The sequence below is a fragment of the Bombina bombina genome, chromosome 2, assembly GCF_027579735.1.
Source record: "Bombina bombina isolate aBomBom1 chromosome 2, aBomBom1.pri, whole genome shotgun sequence".
Lineage (NCBI taxonomy): Eukaryota > Metazoa > Chordata > Amphibia > Anura > Bombinatoridae > Bombina > Bombina bombina.
Window position 1 is genome coordinate 437,666,596 of NC_069500.1, and position 17,567 is coordinate 437,684,162.

The following is a 17,567-nucleotide window of genomic DNA, read 5'->3' on the forward strand; positions in this document are numbered from 1 at the left end:
TCAAATCTAACGGTTGGAAGATCAACTCAGTAAAGAGTTCCCTGGTTCCCAGCAACAGTGTGCAGATCCTGGGCACAATAATAGACTCTATGTCCATGAAGATATTTCTCACAGATCAGTGACGCAGGAAGCTTGCGTCCACCTGTCTTGCCCTTCAGTCCTCCACAAGCCCATCGGTGGCTCAATGTATGGAGGTGATAGGTCTCATGGTTTCAAGCATATATGTCATCCCATTCGCCAGGTTCCATCTCAGACCTCTTCAATTGTGCATGTTGAGACAATGGAACGTCGATGATTTAGATCTATCACAGCTGATATCCAAGGATGCTTGGACTCTGAACTCCCTCTCTTGGTGGATTCGTCCGGGGCAACTGTCCATGGGGACATCCTTCTTGAGCCCATCCTGGGAGATTGTGACCATGGACGCCAGTCTGACGGGATGGGGAGCTGTTTGGGGTGCCAGGATGGCACAAGGAAAGTTGTCCAGGGAGGAGTCTCTCCTTCTGATCAACATCCTGGAACTACGAGTAATTTACTATGCTCTGAAGGCATGTCCTTCTCTGAGGTCGGTCAGTTTCATCAGATTTCACACCGACAACATTACCTCGGTAGCTTCACCCAGAGGTGTTTGCAGAGATTTGTCTCAGATGGGGTACGCCGGAGATAGATCTCATGACGTCCAGACTCAATTACAAGCTACCTTGATATGCATCGAGGTCCAGGGATCCCCAGGCAGAGCTGATAGATGCCTTAGTGGTTCCTTGGGGATTCAGCCTAGCTTACATTTTTCCACCATTACCACTTCTTCCTCCTGTAGTGGCAAACCGGAGCGGGCCTCAGCCATTCTGATTGCTCCTTCGTGGCCGCGGAGGATGTGGTTTGCTGATCTGGTGGGGATGTCATCCTCTCCGCCGTGGAGGTTACCCTGTCGTAGGGATCTGCTGGAACAGGGCCCCTTTTAACATCGAAATCTAGATTTTCTGAGGCTGACTGCGTGGAGATTGAAGCCTAGTCTTAGCCAAGAGAGGCTTTTCTGAAAGTGTGATTGATTCTCTAATTCAGGCAAGGAAGCCAGTCACTCGTTGCATCTACCATAAGGTGGGGAGGACTTACTTGTCCTGGTGTGAGAAGCATGGATATCCTTGGCTTAAGGTGAAGGTATCCAGGATTCTATCCTTTCTCCAAGAGGGTTTGGAGAAGGGTCTTGCCGCTAGTTCCTTAAGGGGACAGATTTCGGCATTATCAGTTTTGTTGCATAGGAGACTCACTGAGCTCCTTGACATCCAATCTTTTGTTCAGGCTCTGTCTAGGATCAGGCCTGTCTTTAGACAGTCTGCTCCGCCTTGGAGCTCAAACTTAGTCCTTAGGGTTTTGCAGAGGGTTCCGTTTAAAACTATGCATTCCTTAGACATTAAGATTTTGTCCTCGAAGGTTCTCTTCCTGTTGGCTATTGCATCGGCACGCAGAGTATCTGAACTTGCAAAGGGATCCTCCTTATTTGGTGTTTTATGCGGATAAGGCTGTACTTCGCACTGGGTTGGGGTTTCTCCCCAAGGTGGCGTCTAACCGTAACATTATTCAGGAAATAGTTGTTCCTTCCTTGTGTCCTAAACCACCTTCTTCTAAGGAGAGGTTACTTCATAACCTGAATGTGGTTCGTGCTTTGAAGTATTATCTTCAGGCTACAAAGGATTTCAGACAGTCTACATCTCTTTTTGTGGTGTATTCTGGGAAGCGCAAGGGGCGCAGTTCATTCAGCTACCCACAACCCGCAGTCATTCTCTTTGCTTGTATCAGTTACAAGGAAGGGGTAACGTTAGGTGTCTGATTCTTCAATCAAGAGTTTTTTTATCTTTTAAAGCAGAACAAGTTTGCATCGTTTTTCTTTGGGGTTTAGCCGTAGTCCACTTCAGTCTCTTCAGTAGAGCAGTGGTGGCTTTTAAGCTTTTGGGAACTTGGGGGTTATAATCCCCTCTGTGCCTCCCAGGATGTGGATGCTTCCCTTTTTGGTAAAGACTATGTAGGTCTTTTTTCTTTGTCCACAGGTCCATGTTAGGAAGGAATCCTTGCAAGCCTAGTGAGCTGCCTTGCTGCCGGGCAGTATGTGTTGGAGGTATGTGCTATTTTTATTTTTTCTGCTGTGAGTTTTATAGCTTAAATCTCTGATTTAGATTACTATCTTATCTTTTTAAAATAGTAATTTCTTTCCTAAGATATGGTGAGTCCACGGAAACATCAATTACTAGTGGGAATATCACTCCTGGCCAGCAGGAGGAGGCAAAGAGCACCACAGTAAAGCTGCTATATTTGTCACTTCACTTACGCATAACCCCCAGTCATTCTCTTTGCCTCTGTTCATGAAGGAGGTGAAGTTTTTAGTGTCTGGCATTCAAATAAAATCTTGATTGAAGTCCAATTTTCTTCAGAGTAGGTTTACTCTGACCTTCCTCTTAAGACTGGGTGTAGCCGTACTCCACGTTAGTCTCTTCAGTAGGGCAGTGGTGGCTTTAAAGCAGTTAGGAACTTGTGATGTGGACTATCACTGCGTTTTCCTAACAAGTTGCTGACCCTGTATAGAAAGCCAGAGTAGGTTTACTCCGTCTTTTCTTGTTTCCACAGGTCTCATGCTGGGTGAGCTGTCTTTCTGCCGGACAGCTGAATGTGCAGGTAAGTGTCTTTTGTCTTCTGGGGCTAGGAGGCTGGCACTTCAGAGGCATGGAGAACTAAGAAAGACTCTCTGCAATTAATTAATGGGACGACACAGAATCCTTGCACTTTTATGCATGTGGCAGGAGACTGAGTTTTTTCTAACTTCATAGATAGGAAGGGGTTAGTTTTTATTTTTATTTCTGGCTCTGGTTTAATAGGATTATACTGTAGTTTATTCCTTGTGATTTTTTTTTTTTATGTATTATCTCTGAGTCCAGATTTCAGGTTATATCCAGAATAGAAGACACCGTTTACGTTCCATCCCTTCATAGCCTATGGTCTTATGAGGTAGGGATCTGTGTCGTTAGTTTTCTCTAAGGCACAGTTCTGAAGTGATTTTGACTGTACTCTACTGCACATTATCGCTCTGCTCACAAGGGGAAAATTAGTTTTCTCTTGTTAAGTGTATCCAGTCCACGGATCATCCATTACTTATGGGATATTAACTCCTCCCCAACAGGAAGTGCAAGAGGATTCACCCAGCAGAGCTGCTATATAGCTCCTCCCCTAACTGCCATTACCAGTCATTCTCTTGCACCCAACGAATAGATAGGATGTGTGAGAGGACTGTGGTGATTATACTTAGTTTCATACCTTCAATCAAAAGTTTGTTATTTTATAATAGCACCGGAGTGTGTTATTCCTTCTCTGGTAGAATTTGAAGAAGAATCTACCTGAGTTTTTCTATGATTTTAGCCGGAGTAGTTAAGATCATATTGCTGTTTCTCGGCCATCTGAGGAGAGGTAAACTTCAGATCAGGGGACAGCGGGCAGATTAATCTGCAAAGAGGTATGTAGCAGCTTATTATTTTCTGACAATGGAATTGATGAGAAAATTCTGCCATACCGATATAATGTAAACTCAGCCTTAAATGCAGTAGCAGCAACTGGTATCAGGCTGTCATGTATGTATATTTTACACTTCAGTATTCTGGGGAATGGCACTTCACTGGAATTATACTGTATGCATAAAACTTTAGCCTAATTTGCAGGGACTAGCAACAGGCTTTTTAATAACACTCAATTTATTAATGTTAAACGTTTTTTGCTGGCATGTAAAATCGTTTAATTTTCTGAGGTACTGGGTGAAAAAATGTTTTGGGCACTATTTTTTTTTTCCACTTGGCAGTCGTTTTATTTAATTTATGACAGTTTACTGATCTCTCTCACTGTTATGTGTGAGGGGGAGGGGCCTTTTTTGGTGCTTTTGCTACGCATCAAAAAATTCAGTCAGAAGTTTATTGTCTTCCCTGCATGATCCGGTTCATCTCTACAGAACTCAGGGGTCTTCAAAACTTGTTTTGAGGGAGGTAATCACTCACAGCAGAGCTGTGAGATTGTAGTTGACTGTGATAAAAAAAATGTTTATTTCTGTATTTTTATTTTTTTTTCTGCTATCAGGGTTAGTTATCCTTTGCTAATGGGAGCAATCCTTTGCTAAAATTGTGTTTTTTACAAAGATTTGATGCTATAACTTTTCAGTTTATTAATTTTCAACTGTCATAACTTTTTCTGTGCTTCTTATAGGCACAGTACGTTTTCATATTATAGTAAATTACTTGAAAAGTATTTCCAAGTTGCTAGTTTATTTGCTAGTGTGTTAAACATGTCTGATTCAGAGGAAGATATCTGTGCTATATGTGCTAAAGCCAAAGTGGAGCCCAATAGAAATTTATGTACTAACTGTATTGATGCTACTTTAAATAAAAGTCAATCTGTACAAATTGAACATATTTCACCAAACAACGAGGGGAGAGTTATGCCGACTAACTCGCCTCACGTGTCAGTACCTGCATCTCCCGCTCGGGAGGTGCGTGATATTGTAGCGCCGAGTACATCTGGGCGGCCATTACAAATCACATTACAGGATATGGCTACTGTTATGACTGAAGTTTTGGCTAAATTACCAGAACTAAGAGGTAAGCGTGATCACTCTGGGGTGAGAACAGAGTGCGCTGATAATATTAGGGCCATGTCAGACACTGCGTCACAATTTGCAGAACATGAGGACGGAGAGCTTCATTCTGCGGGTGACGGTTCTGATCCAAACAAACTGGATTCAGATATTTCAAATTTTAAATTTAAGCTGGAAAACCTCCGTGTATTACTAGGGGAGGTGTTAGCGGCTCTGAATGATTGTAACACAGTTGCAATACCAGAGAAAATGTGTAGGTTGGATAAATATTTTGCGGTACCGGCGAGTACTGACGTTTTTCCTATACCTAAGAGACTTACTGAAATTGTTACTAAGGAGTGGGATAGACCCGGTGTGCCGTTCTCACCCCCTCCGATATTTAGAAAGATGTTTCCAATAGACGCCACCACACGGGACTTATGGCAAACGGTCCCTAAGGTGGAGGGAGCAGTTTCTACTTTAGCTAAGCGTACCACTATCCCGGTGGAGGATAGCTGTGCCTTTTCAGATCCAATGGATAAAAAGTTAGAGGGTTACCTTAAGAAAATGTTTGTTCAACAAGGTTTTATATTGCAACCTCTTGCATGCATTGCGCCTGTCACGGCTGCAGCAGCATTTTGGTTTGAGTCTCTGGAAGAGACACTTGAATCAGCTCCATTAGATGAGATTACACACAAGCTTAAAGCCCTTAAGTTAGCTAACTCATTTATTTCAGATGCCGTAGTACATTTAACTAAACTTACGGCTATGAATTCCGGATTCGCCATTCAGGCACGCAGAGCACTGTGGCTAAAATCCTGGTCAGCTGACGTTACTTCTAAATCTAAATTGCTTAATATACCTTTCAAAGGGCAGACCTTATTCGGGCCCGGGTTGAAAGAAATTATCGCTGACATTACAGGAGGTAAAGGCCATGCCCTGCCTCAAGACAGAGCCAAACCTAAGGCTAGACAGTCTAATTTTCGTTCCTTTCGTAATTTCAAAGCAGGAGCAGCATCAACTTCCTCTGCACCAAAACAGGAAGGAGCTGTTGCTCGCTACAGACAAGGCTGGAGTCCTAACCAGTCCTGGAACAAGGGAAAGCAGGCCAGGAAACCTGCTGCTGCCCCTAAGACAGCATGAATCGAGGGCCCCCGATCCGGGAACGGATCTAGTGGGGGGCAGACTTTCTCTCTTCGCCCAGGCTTGGGCAAGAGATGTCCAGGATCCCTGGGCGTTAGAGATCATATCTCAGGGATACCTTCTAGACTTCAAATTCTCTCCCCCAAGAGGGAGATTTCATCTGTCAAGGTTGTCAACAAACCAAATAAAGAAAGAGGCGTTTCTACGCTGCGTACAAGATCTTTTATTAATGGGAGTGATCCATCCGGTTCCGCGGTCGGAACAAGGACAAGGGTTTTACTCAAATCTGTTTGTGGTTCCCAAAAAAGAGGGAACTTTCAGGCCAATCTTGGATTTAAAGATCCTAAACAAATTCCTAAGAGTTCCATCGTTCAAAATGGAAACTATTCGGACAATTTTACCCATGATCCAAAAGGGTCAGTACATGACCACAGTGGATTTAAAGGATGCTTACCTTCACATACCGATTCACAAAGATCATTACCGGTATCTAAGGTTTGCCTTTCTAGACAGGCATTACCAGTTTGTAGCTCTTCCATTCGGATTGGCTACGGCTCCGAGAATCTTCACAAAGGTTCTGGGTGCTCTTCTGGCGGTACTAAGACCGCGAGGAATTGCGGTAGCTCCGTACCTAGACGACATTCTGATACAAGCTTCAAGCTTTCAAACTGCCAAGTCTCATACAGAGTTAGTACTGGCATTTCTAAGGTCGCATGGATGGAAGGTGAACGAAAAGAAGAGTTCTCTCTTTCCACTCACAAGAGTTCCCTTCTTGGGGACTCTTATAGATTCTGTAGAAATGAAGATTTACCTGACAGAAGACAGGTTAACAAAGCTTCAAAATGCATGCCGTGTCCTTCATTCCATTCAACACCCGTCAGTAGCTCAATGCATGGAGGTGATCGGCTTAATGGTAGCAGCAATGGACATAGTACCCTTTGCACGTCTACATCTCAGACCGCTGCAATTGTGCATGCTAAGTCAGTGGAATGGGGATTACTCAGACTTGTCCCCTACTCTGAATCTGGATCAAGAGACCAGAAATTCTCTTCTATGGTGGCTTTCTCGGCCACATCTGTCCAGGGGGATGCCATTCAGCAGGCCGGACTGGACAATTGTAACAACAGACGCCAGCCTACTAGGTTGGGGCGCTGTCTGGAATTCTCTGAAGGCTCAGGGACAATGGAATCAGGAGGAGAGTCTCCTACCAATAAACATTCTGGAATTGAGAGCAGTTCTCAATGCCCTTCTGGCTTGGCCCCAGTTAACAACTCGGGGGTTCATCAGGTTTCAGTCGGACAACATCACGACTGTAGCTTACATCAACCATCAGGGAGGGACAAGAAGCTCCCTAGCAATGATGGAAGTATCAAAGATAATTCGCTGGGCAGAGTCTCACTCTTGCCACCTGTCAGCAATCCACATCCCGGGAGTGGAGAACTGGGAGGCGGATTTCTTAAGTCGTCAGACTTTTCATCCGGGGGAGTGGGAACTTCATCCGGAGGTCTTTGCCCAAATACTTCGACGTTGGGGCAAACCAGAGATAGATCTCATGGCGTCTCGACAGAACGCCAAGCTTCCTCGTTACGGGTCCAGATCCAGGGATCCGGGAGCGGTTCTGATAGATGCTTTGACAGCACCTTGGACCTTCGGGATGGCTTATGTGTTTCCACCCTTCCCGATGCTTCCTCGATTGATTGCCAGAATCAAACAGGAGAGAGCATCAGTGATTCTAATAGCGCCTGCATGGCCACGCAGGACTTGGTATGCAGATCTAGTGGACATGTCATCCTGTCCACCTTGGTCGCTACCTCTGAAACAGGACCTTCTGATCCAGGGTCCCTTCAAACATCAAAATCTAATTTCTCTGAAGCTGACTGCTTGGAAATTGAACGCTTGATTTTATCAAAACGTGGTTTTTCTGAGTCAGTTATTGATACCTTAATACAGGCTAGGAAGCCTGTTACCAGAAAGATTTACCATAAGATATGGCGCAAATACTTATATTGGTGCGAATCCAAGAGTTACTCATGGAGTAAGGTTAGGATTCCGAGGATATTGTCTTTTCTACAAGAAGGTTTAGAAAAGGGTTTATCCGCTAGTTCCTTAAAGGGACAGATTTCAGCTCTGTCCATTCTTTTACACAAACGTCTGTCAGAAGTTCCGGACGTTCAAGCTTTTTGTCAGGCTTTAGCTAGGATCAAGCCTATGTTTAAAACTGTTGCTCCACCATGGAGTTTGAACTTAGTTCTTAATGTTTTACAGGGGGTTCCGTTTGAACCCCTTCATTCCATTGATATCAAGTTGTTATCTTGGAAAGTTCTGTTTTTAATGGCGATTTCCTCGGCTCGAAGAGTCTCTGAGTTATCTGCCTTACATTGTGATTCTCCTTATCTGATTTTTCATTCAGACAAGGTAGTTCTGCGTACTAAACCTGGGTTCCTACCTAAGGTGGTCACTAACAGGAATATCAATCAAGAGATTGTGGTTCCATCTTTGTGTCCTAATCCTTCTTCGAAAAAGGAACGCCTGCTACACAATCTAGATGTAGTCCGTGCCCTGAAATTTTATCTACAGGCAACTAAGGATTTTCGACAAACGTCTTCCCTGTTTGTCTTTTATTCTGGTCAGAGGAGAGGTCAAAAAGCTTCGGCTACCTCTCTCTCCTTTTGGCTTCGTAGCATAATACGGTTAGCCTATGAGACTGCTGGACAGCAGCCTCCTGAAAGAATTACAGCACATTCTACTAGAGCTGTGGCTTCCACTTGGGCCTTTAAGAATGAGGCTTCTGTTGAACAGATTTGCAAGGCTGCAACTTGGTCTTCTCTTCATACTTTTTACAAATTTGACACTTTTGCTTCTTCGGAGGCTGTTTTTGGGAGAAAGGTTCTTCAGGCAGTGGTTCCTTCCGTATAAAGAGCCTGCCTGTCCCTCCCGTCATCCGTGTACTTTAGCTTTGGTATTGGTATCCCATAAGTAATGGATGATCCGTGGACTGGATACACTTAACAAGAGAAAACATAATTTATGCTTACCTGATAAATTTATTTCTCTTGTAGTGTATCCAGTCCACGGCCCGCCCTGTCACTTTAAGGCAGGTAATTTTTCCATTAAACTACAGTCACCACTGTACCCTATGGTTTTCCTTTCTCTGCATGTTTTCGGTCGAATGACTGGTAATGGCAGTTAGGGGAGGAGCTATATAGCAGCTCTGCTGGGTGAATCCTCTTGCACTTCCTGTTGGGGAGGAGTTAATATCCCATAAGTAATGGATGATCCGTGGACTGGATACACTACAAGAGAAATAAATTTATCAGGTAAGCATAAATTATGTTTTTTATTGCAGTTTGTGTCTCTGTTTGTTTTCCTGTGCGGCTGGGAAGCGCAAGCTTTAGTTAATGGCGCAGCTTCTCTCAGCCTGGTCAGCTCCTCTCTCTTCTTTCTCAGAGCAGCGTCGGCCGCGTACGTTTGTTAATTCAGCAAGGATCCTAATGTCTAGTGCTTTATTTATTTATTTATTTGTTTTTGAGTATGAAGCCGTTTGTTTTTGCTGGAACTCAATTTAAAGAGACAGTAGTGTTGTTAAAATATACAGATACTTTTAAGAATTTGTAGATTTTTTTCCTGGTGGGATTTATGCCTTTTTTTGACAGGGATATAAATAGATTGGCCCTTATAATAGGCCATCTGTCCTTTATTTTAGAGAGAGAAAAAAAATCTTTTTTCATATTAAGATCCTCTTTGTTGGAGTCTCCCATCTATTAAAAATGTTTTAGTTGTTTAAGTTGTTGCCCTTTGAGCCTTATGTCTCCCAGGATGATGCTTGGACTATGCCACAGTTTTCTCCTTAATGACCCAAGCCTATATGACGTCACATGTAGTGCCCTGTGGTTCCTCTCAATCACTTGGAGGAGTGTATTTGCCTGCAGATTTGCAGCTCAGGTATTTTCTCAATATCTGTGGCAATATCTGCATTTTCTTTTCCTTCAGGGAAAGCGCAAGAGGACATTTAAGTATCCAGATTTAAAGCTTGAACACCTTTGTGTATAGGTTTTGGCTAAATTGGGACAACTTTGATACGTATGTCGTTGTCAACCCTAAGAATCTTGTGAACTTTATACATACTAGGATTCCTCTGTGGAAGTTTTTTCCTGTTCTAGACCGTGCTAGGAGATTTTTCATAGGAATGGGAGAAGTCAGGGATTCCTTTTTTCCTGCCTCCTGTCTTTAAAAGGACTTTTCCTGTCGCTGTCTCCATTAGTTATCAGGGCGCATGGTGCCTTTAGTAATAGGGCATTTCTACTATGGCTTAAAGGGCCATTATACACTCATTTTTTCTTTGCATAAATGTTTTGTAGATGATCTATTTATAAAGCCCATAAAGTTTTTTTTTTTTTTTTTTAAATGTATAATTTTGCTTATTTTAAAATAACATTGCTCTGATTTTCAGACTCCTAACCAAGCCCCAAAGTTTTATTTGAATACCGTCAGCTACCTTCTCCAGCTTGCTCCTGTTTGTGTAAAGGGTCTTTTCATATGCAAAAGAAGGGGGAGGGGGAGTGTCTTATTTCCCACTTACAGTGGGCTTTCCAGCTGCCTTTTCAACAGAGCTAAACTGAAAGCTTCTAAGTACGTTTTTAAACCATTTTATACTGGATTTTTATATCAGTATCTGTGCATCTTATTCTTTATAGTAGTGTCTATTACATGCAGTTATATGAAAATGAGTGTATACTGTCCCTTTAAGGGTACTTTGATTCCTAGAGAGGATAACTGTTCTTTCAGGATCAATGGACTAAGCTGGTGACTTACATGGAAGTTTGTATTACCACTGTGTCAGGTGCAGTATTTTATTGGTGCAATGTCTTTTCTGATTCCAATTTGGCAGAGACTCCTTTGGAGCAGATCCAGTACAGAATTAATTAACTTTTGTTTTCGCTGAAGCTTTCAGCTTGGAGATTGAATGCTTAGTTCTGTCTAAGCGTGTTTTTTCTGAATCGGTCATTAAGATCATGGTTCAGGCTCTCAAGCCTGTTACTGGTAAATTTTACCATATAGTATGGCGTAAATTCCCTGATTGATGTGAGTCTATGGGGCCCATTTATCAAAGGGCTTGCGGACCTGATCCGACACTGCGGATCAGGTCCGCAAGACCTCGCTAAATGCGGAGAGCAATACGCTCTCCACATTTAACATTGCACCAGCAGCTCACAAGAGCTGCTGGTGCAACGCCGCCCCCTGCTGACTCGCGGCCAATCGGCCGCCAGCAGGGAGCTGTCAATCAACCCAATCGTATTCGATCGGGTTGATTTCCGGTGATTCCTGTCCGCCTGCTCAGAGCAGGCGGACAGGGTTATGGAGCAGCGGTCTCGCCAGAAACACGGCCCTTCAAGCTCCGTACGGAGCTTGATAAATGGGCCTGCATGGATTACTCTTGAAAGTAGGTTCAGGATTCCTAAGGCTTTTGCCCTTCTCTGGAACGTTCTGGAGGATGTTTTGTCAGTCAGTTCTCTGATGGGTCAGATTTCTGCGTTATCCTTTTTTATACAGGTGTCTGGCGGATGTGCCAGACGTGTAACCTTTTTGTCAGACCCTGGTGTTTAGTATGAGGCCTGTGTTTAGTCTGTTGCTCCTCCTGGAGTTTTTAACCTTGTTATTAAGGTTTTGCAGCAGGCTCAGTTTGAGCCGTAGCATTCCATAGATTTTAAGATTTTTGTAATGTTTTTCTTTTTTGTTATATCTTCTGTTCAGAGAGTTTAGGTACTCTCGGCTTTGCAGTGTGATTCGCTTTATCTTATTTTGGATATGATGGTTTTTTCTCCTAAGTGGAAACATTGTTTGGGAATCGTTGTTCCCTCTCTGTGTCCTCATTCTTATCTTTTGAGGTACTTGTGTGCACAATTTGAATGTTGTGCGGGCTTTTGTTTTTTGTTTGTTTTCTCTGTATTATAAAACTACTGCTACTTCTCTTTTTTCTGGTTGAGAAGTTTACTTTGTTTGCTTTTTAGTTTCTTGAGAGAGTTATGGCTCTTTATTCGAGGGCTGTCTCTTCTTTTTGGGCTTTCAAAATGAATTTTCTGTGGATCAGATTTGCAAGTCTGCAACTTAGTTTTTCTTTGCATAGTTTCTTTTTCAAAATGTTTCAAATTTGATTCTTTGTCTCGGTTGAGGCTTCTTTTGGGATAAAGGTTTTTCAAGCAGTGGTGCCTTCTGTTTAGGTTACCTGTCTAGTCCCTCCCTATTCATCTGTGTCCTCTAGCTTGGGTATTGGTTCCCACTAGTAATTGATGATTCCGTGGACTCACCATATCTTAGGAAAGAAAACATAATTTATGCTTACCTGATAAATGTATTTATTTCCGGATATGGTGAGTCCATGGCCCACCCTTTATTTTAAGACAGTTATTCTTACTAAAACCTCAGGCACCTCTACACCTTTGTGTTATCTTCTTTTTCCATTTCCCTTCGGCTGAATGACTGGTGGTTATGGGTAAGGGAAGTGACATATATAGCAGCTTTGCTGTGGTGCTGGCCAGGAGTGATATTCCCACTAGTAATTGATGAATCCGTGGACTCATCATATCCGGAAATAAATACATTTATCAGGTAAGCATAAATTATGTTTTTTGGGGGTTTTCTATTGGATTTTATTATCTCTAAGGGTAATTTTTAAGCTCCCAATTATTTTTTCCTTCCCCTTAGGCCTCTGGCTCTAATTAGAGATCTACTCTGAATTTGAATTAATCCAAGCTTTATAAATAAAACCAAATTCAGACCCTAAGACTGCATGAAGGTGCAGCCCTTAAACTAGTTCAACTGGTGGGGGGCAGATTGAATTTATTTCAACACATTTGGACAGTTTCTGTTCAAAATCAGCGGATTCAGAATGTTGTTTTCTCAGGGGTATCAAATAGGTTTCAGAATAAAAACTCCCATGGGAAGATTTTTTCTTTCCCATGTTATAACAAACCCTGTGAAAGCTCAGGTTTTTCAGATCTAGAGTTTTCAGGGGTGATTGTTCCAGTTCCTCTGCAGGAACATAGTTTGGGTTTCTATTAAAAACTATTCATTGTACCCAAAGGAAGAAGATTCGTTCAGACCAATTATTTTCTTTTAATCGTTTTGTAATAGTCCCAACTTTCAAGATTCGACTATAAGGACTTTTCTGCTTTTTGTTCAGCAAGGTCACTTCATGTCAATAATAGACTTACAGGACACTTATCTTCACATTCCAATTCATTCAGACCACTATCGGTTTCTGAGATTCTCTTTTCTAGATAAGCATTACCAATTTGTTGCTCTTTTCCGTTTGGCCTAGCAACAGCTCAGACATTCTTTTCAAAGGTTCTTGGTGCCCTTCTATCTGTAATCAGAGAGCAGGGTATTGCGGTGTTTCCTTATTTGGACGATATCTTGGTACTAGCTCAAATCTTTTCATTTAGCAGAATCTCACTCGAAACAATTAGTGTGGTTTCTTCAAAGACATGGTTGGAGGATCAAATTAAAAAACAGTTTTTTGATTCCTTAGACAAGGGTCACCTTTTTAGGTTTCCAGATAGGATTCAGTGTTTGATTCTTTCTCTGTCAGACAAAAGATGAATGAAGTTAATTTTAGTTTGTCTAGACCTTTAGTCTCTATTATTCCCTTCAGTGGCTATGTGCATGGAAGTTTTAGGTCTCATGACTGCAGCATCGGGTGCGATCCCCTTTGCTCGCTTTCGTATGAAGCTTCTATAGCTTTGCATGTTGCACCAAAGGTGCAGGGATTATTTTCAGATATCACAATTGATATACTTAAATCCCAACACTCTGATTTGGTGGTTGGACTATCACCTTATTGTTCAGGGGGCCTCATTGTTCGTCCTACCTGGACTGTATTCTCAACAGGTGCAAGTTTTCAGGTTGGGGAGCTGTCTGAGAGTCTCTGACAGCACAAGGGGTTTGGAAATCTCAAGAGGCGAGGTTACCAATCAATATTTTAGAACTTCGTGCTATTTTCAGGGCTCTTCAGGCGTGCTGTCTATTGAAGAAAGAACTTTTACATTTGTTTTCAAACTGACAATATCACAATTGTGACATATGTCAATCATCAAGGCGGACTCGCAGTCCTTCAATTATGAAGGAAGTGTCTTGGATACTTTCTTGGGCGGAATCCAACTCTTGTCTAATTTCTGCGATTCATGTCCCAGGTGTAGACAATTGGGAAGTGGATTATTTCAGCCATCAGACTTTATATCCGGGGGGAGTGGTCTCTCCATCCAGATGTGTTTTTTTCATCTTATACAGATGGGCGGTCTTCCAGAAATAGATCTGATGGCCTCTCATCTAAATAAGAAGCTTACCAGATACCTTTCTAGGTCCAGGGATCCTCAGGCGGAGATGGTGGATACCTTAGCAGTTCCTTGGTTTTAACCAACCTGCTTATATTTTTTCGCCTCTGGTTCTCCTTTCAAGGGTAATCTTCAAGATCATAATGGTTCAATCTGATAGCACCAGCATGGTCTCACAGATTTTGGTATGCGGATCTTGTCCGGATGTCCAGTTGCCAGCCTTGGCCACTTCCTTTAAGGCCAGACCTTCTGTCTCTAGGGTTGTTTTTCCATCAAGATCTCAAATCTTTACATTTGAAGGCATGGGAATTGAACGCTTAGTACTTAGTCATAGAGGTTTCTCTGACTCAGTGATTAGCACTATGGTACAGGCTCGTAAGTCTGTTTCGAAGAATAATTTTTTTATCAGGTTTGAAAAACCTATATTTCATGGTGTTCCACTCATAGTCATTCTTGGCATTCTTTCAGAATTCCTAGGATTTTAGTTTCTTGATGTTTTGGAGAAGGGTTTATCTGCAAATACTTTGAAGGATAAATTTCTGCTCTCTCTGTCTTCTTTCATAGGAAGTTTGCTAATTTCCTGAAATTCACTGTTTTGTTCATGCTTTGATTCGTATCAAACCTGTTATTTAAACTATTTCTTCTCCTTGGAGACTCAACTTAGTTTTGAAGTTTTTTTCAGGCTCCTCCTTTTGAGCCTATGCATTCTCTGATTATGTATTACTTTCTTGGAAAGTTTTATTTCTTTTGGCTCTCTCTTCTGCTAGAAGAGTTTCTGAATTGTTTGCTCTCTTTTGTGAGTTTCTTTATCTGATTTTCAATCAAGATAAACTGTTTTGCGGACTTCATTTAAATGTTTGCCTAAAGTTGTGAATTCTAACTAATTCAATAGGGAATTTGTTGTTCCTTCTTTGTGTCCTAATTCTAAGAATACTCTTGTAAGGTTTTCTCATTCTTTGGATGTGGTAAGAGCTTTGAAATATTATGTTGAGGCTACTTAAGATTTCAGAAAGACTTCTAGTCTATTTGTTATTTCTTCTGGCTCTAGGAAAGGTCAGACGGCTTCTTTTTTTTCTCGGTTATTTTGATTGCAACTTTTTTTTAACAAAGCGTTTTTAAAGACGGGGCAGTCTCGGCCTCAGAGAATTACAGTTCATTTTACTATATCAGTTGCCTCTTCTTGGGTTGTCAAGAAAGAAGTTTCAGTTGATTAAATTTGCAAAGCAGTAATTTGGTTTTCTTTCCATATTTTTTCTTAAATTTTACCATTTTGTTGTGTTTGCTTTTTCGGAAGCAGCCTTTGGTAAAAAGGTTCTTCAGGCACTTATCTTAGTTTGATTCTAGTGCCTTTGATTTGAGGGTTTTTTTTTTAAAGAAAAGTAATTTATATGTTGATTTCATTTCTCAGTGGACTTAGCTGTTGTTATTTTATCCCTCTATTGTGACACTTGGATTTCCACATCTTGGGTATTATATCCCCTACGTCACTAGCTCATGGACTCTTGCCACTTACATGAAAGAAAACATAATTTATGTAAGAACTTATCTGATAAATAAATTCATTCTTTCATAGTGGCAAGAGTCCATGAGACCCACCCTATTTTTGGTGGTTATGATTTTTTTGTATAAAGCACTTTATTTTTTTCCAGTTCCTCTATTCGTATGTTTTTTACTTTTTCTTTTACACCTCACTTCTTGGCTACGCGTTAAACTAAGGTATGAGTGAGGTGGGAGGTGTATTTATAGGCATTTTGAGGTTTTGGAAACTTTGCCCCCTCCTGGTAGGAATGTATATCCCATACGTCACTAGCTCATGGACTCTTGCCACTATGAAAGAAATCAATTTATCAGGTAAGTTCTTACATAAATTATGTTTTTTTTATTAATATTAAATCCATGTAATTCACATAATTCAGATAGAGCATAGAATTTTAATCAGGCCTTTGTGTTGCTTCTTTATAGCACTAAATGGCAGCAGTGTTTGCACAATCTTGCAAACTTACTGCGCTCCAGACATATGTATGCTCCTTAGCCTAGCTACCTAATTTCCAGAAAAGGATACCAAGAGAACAAATTAAATTTAATAATAGAAGTAAATTTGAAAGTTTTGGGAAAATTGTACATTCTGTCTAGATCATAATAGAAGCAAATGTGTTTCATGTCAGCCAGTAGTTTGGAAATCTCATGATAGAATTCTAAATAGGAACATTCCAACAGACTGGTGTAGATTGTATTGTTTTAGAGACTTATAATCATAATCTCAAATCGCTATACAGGAAAACATCTTCTATTATATTGTTTTTTGCTTTCACTTTTTAGAAACAATAAACGCGGACAACAAGGCTGGGATAGGAAGTACATTGTCCTTGAAGGGTCAAAAATTTTAATTTTTGAATCTGAACTGAAAGAAGGTTTGTTTTTAGAATTATTGCATTTATATTTATTGCATTTATTGTTGTTACCATGAAGCTTTTCACTCCTGAACTAGGATCTTTGACCCCTCCCCCCCAAGCCCACCCCAAAAAAAAAGCCCTTAACCTGTTTGACTTTGTGGTGATGATGAGTATTATGTTTCAAGGCTGTATGTACATTCTGAGGTAGTCCTCCGAGTCCATTGTATAGCCAATGAATATTTATTAATTTCATAACTTGACATATTTTTAGATACCTATGCAACCGCAGCAACTATACACATTATGTTTTTGCATTTTTCGTTCATACCGTAAGGTGGACAGCGACCATTGGAAGAGTTTGAGCTTTGTATTCCTGATGGAGATGTGACAGTGCATGGAGCTGTGGGATCCACAGAGCTTGTAAATACGGCAAAATCAGGTGAGACATCGGTGGTATGTCCATATGGATAAGCTGAAAAGAGCATTTATCGTAAAAAATAAGTTTCTTTCTACATTTTAGAATGGATTTTTTTTCAGTCCCGTGATCTAAAGCACAGTAACCCCTTCTCTGTTAATTATAGATGTGCCATATGTCATGAAGGTGGAATCTCATCCTCACACTACATGCTGGCCAGGGCGAACACTGTACTTGTTAGCACCTACGTTTCCAGATAAACAGCGTTGGGTCAACGCACTGGAGTCTGTGGTTGCAGGTGGTAGAGTGTCCAGAGAAAAAGCTGAAGCTGATGCCGTGAGTATTGCTAAAATAGTTTGCTTAAATAGACTTACATTGTGATACTCATTACATCAGAAAAACAATCTAGAATAATGGATTAATGTTAGCAAGTGGTCTGTGGAAACTATCACAGTAGTAAGATCTACAGAACTTGGTAGTTTGTATGACAATTATTGCTAACCTTTTACACGTCACATAACAAATAGCTTATTTCTTCTGTTAAGTGTGATCAGTCCACGGGTCATCATTACTTGTGGGATATTAACTGCTCCCCTACAGGAAGTGCAAGAGGATTCACCCAGCAGAGTTGCTATATAGCTCCTCCCCTCTACGTCACCTCCAGTCATTCTCTTGCACCCAAC

At 41.3% G+C, this 17,567-nt stretch overlaps 1 protein-coding gene across 1 annotated transcript in view; it reads left to right on the forward strand.

The window, feature by feature from the left end:
- CIT (citron rho-interacting serine/threonine kinase) overlaps positions 1–17,567 on the forward strand; it is an 839,833-nt gene that overhangs the window by 715,259 nt on the left and 107,007 nt on the right. Inside the window, exons 36-38 of the mRNA XM_053702064.1 lie at positions 16,396–16,487; positions 16,804–16,908; positions 17,051–17,220. Of these exons, the coding sequence (XP_053558039.1) occupies positions 16,396–16,487; positions 16,804–16,908; positions 17,051–17,220 (367 nt within the window). The remainder of the gene's footprint in view (positions 1–16,395; positions 16,488–16,803; positions 16,909–17,050; positions 17,221–17,567) is intronic.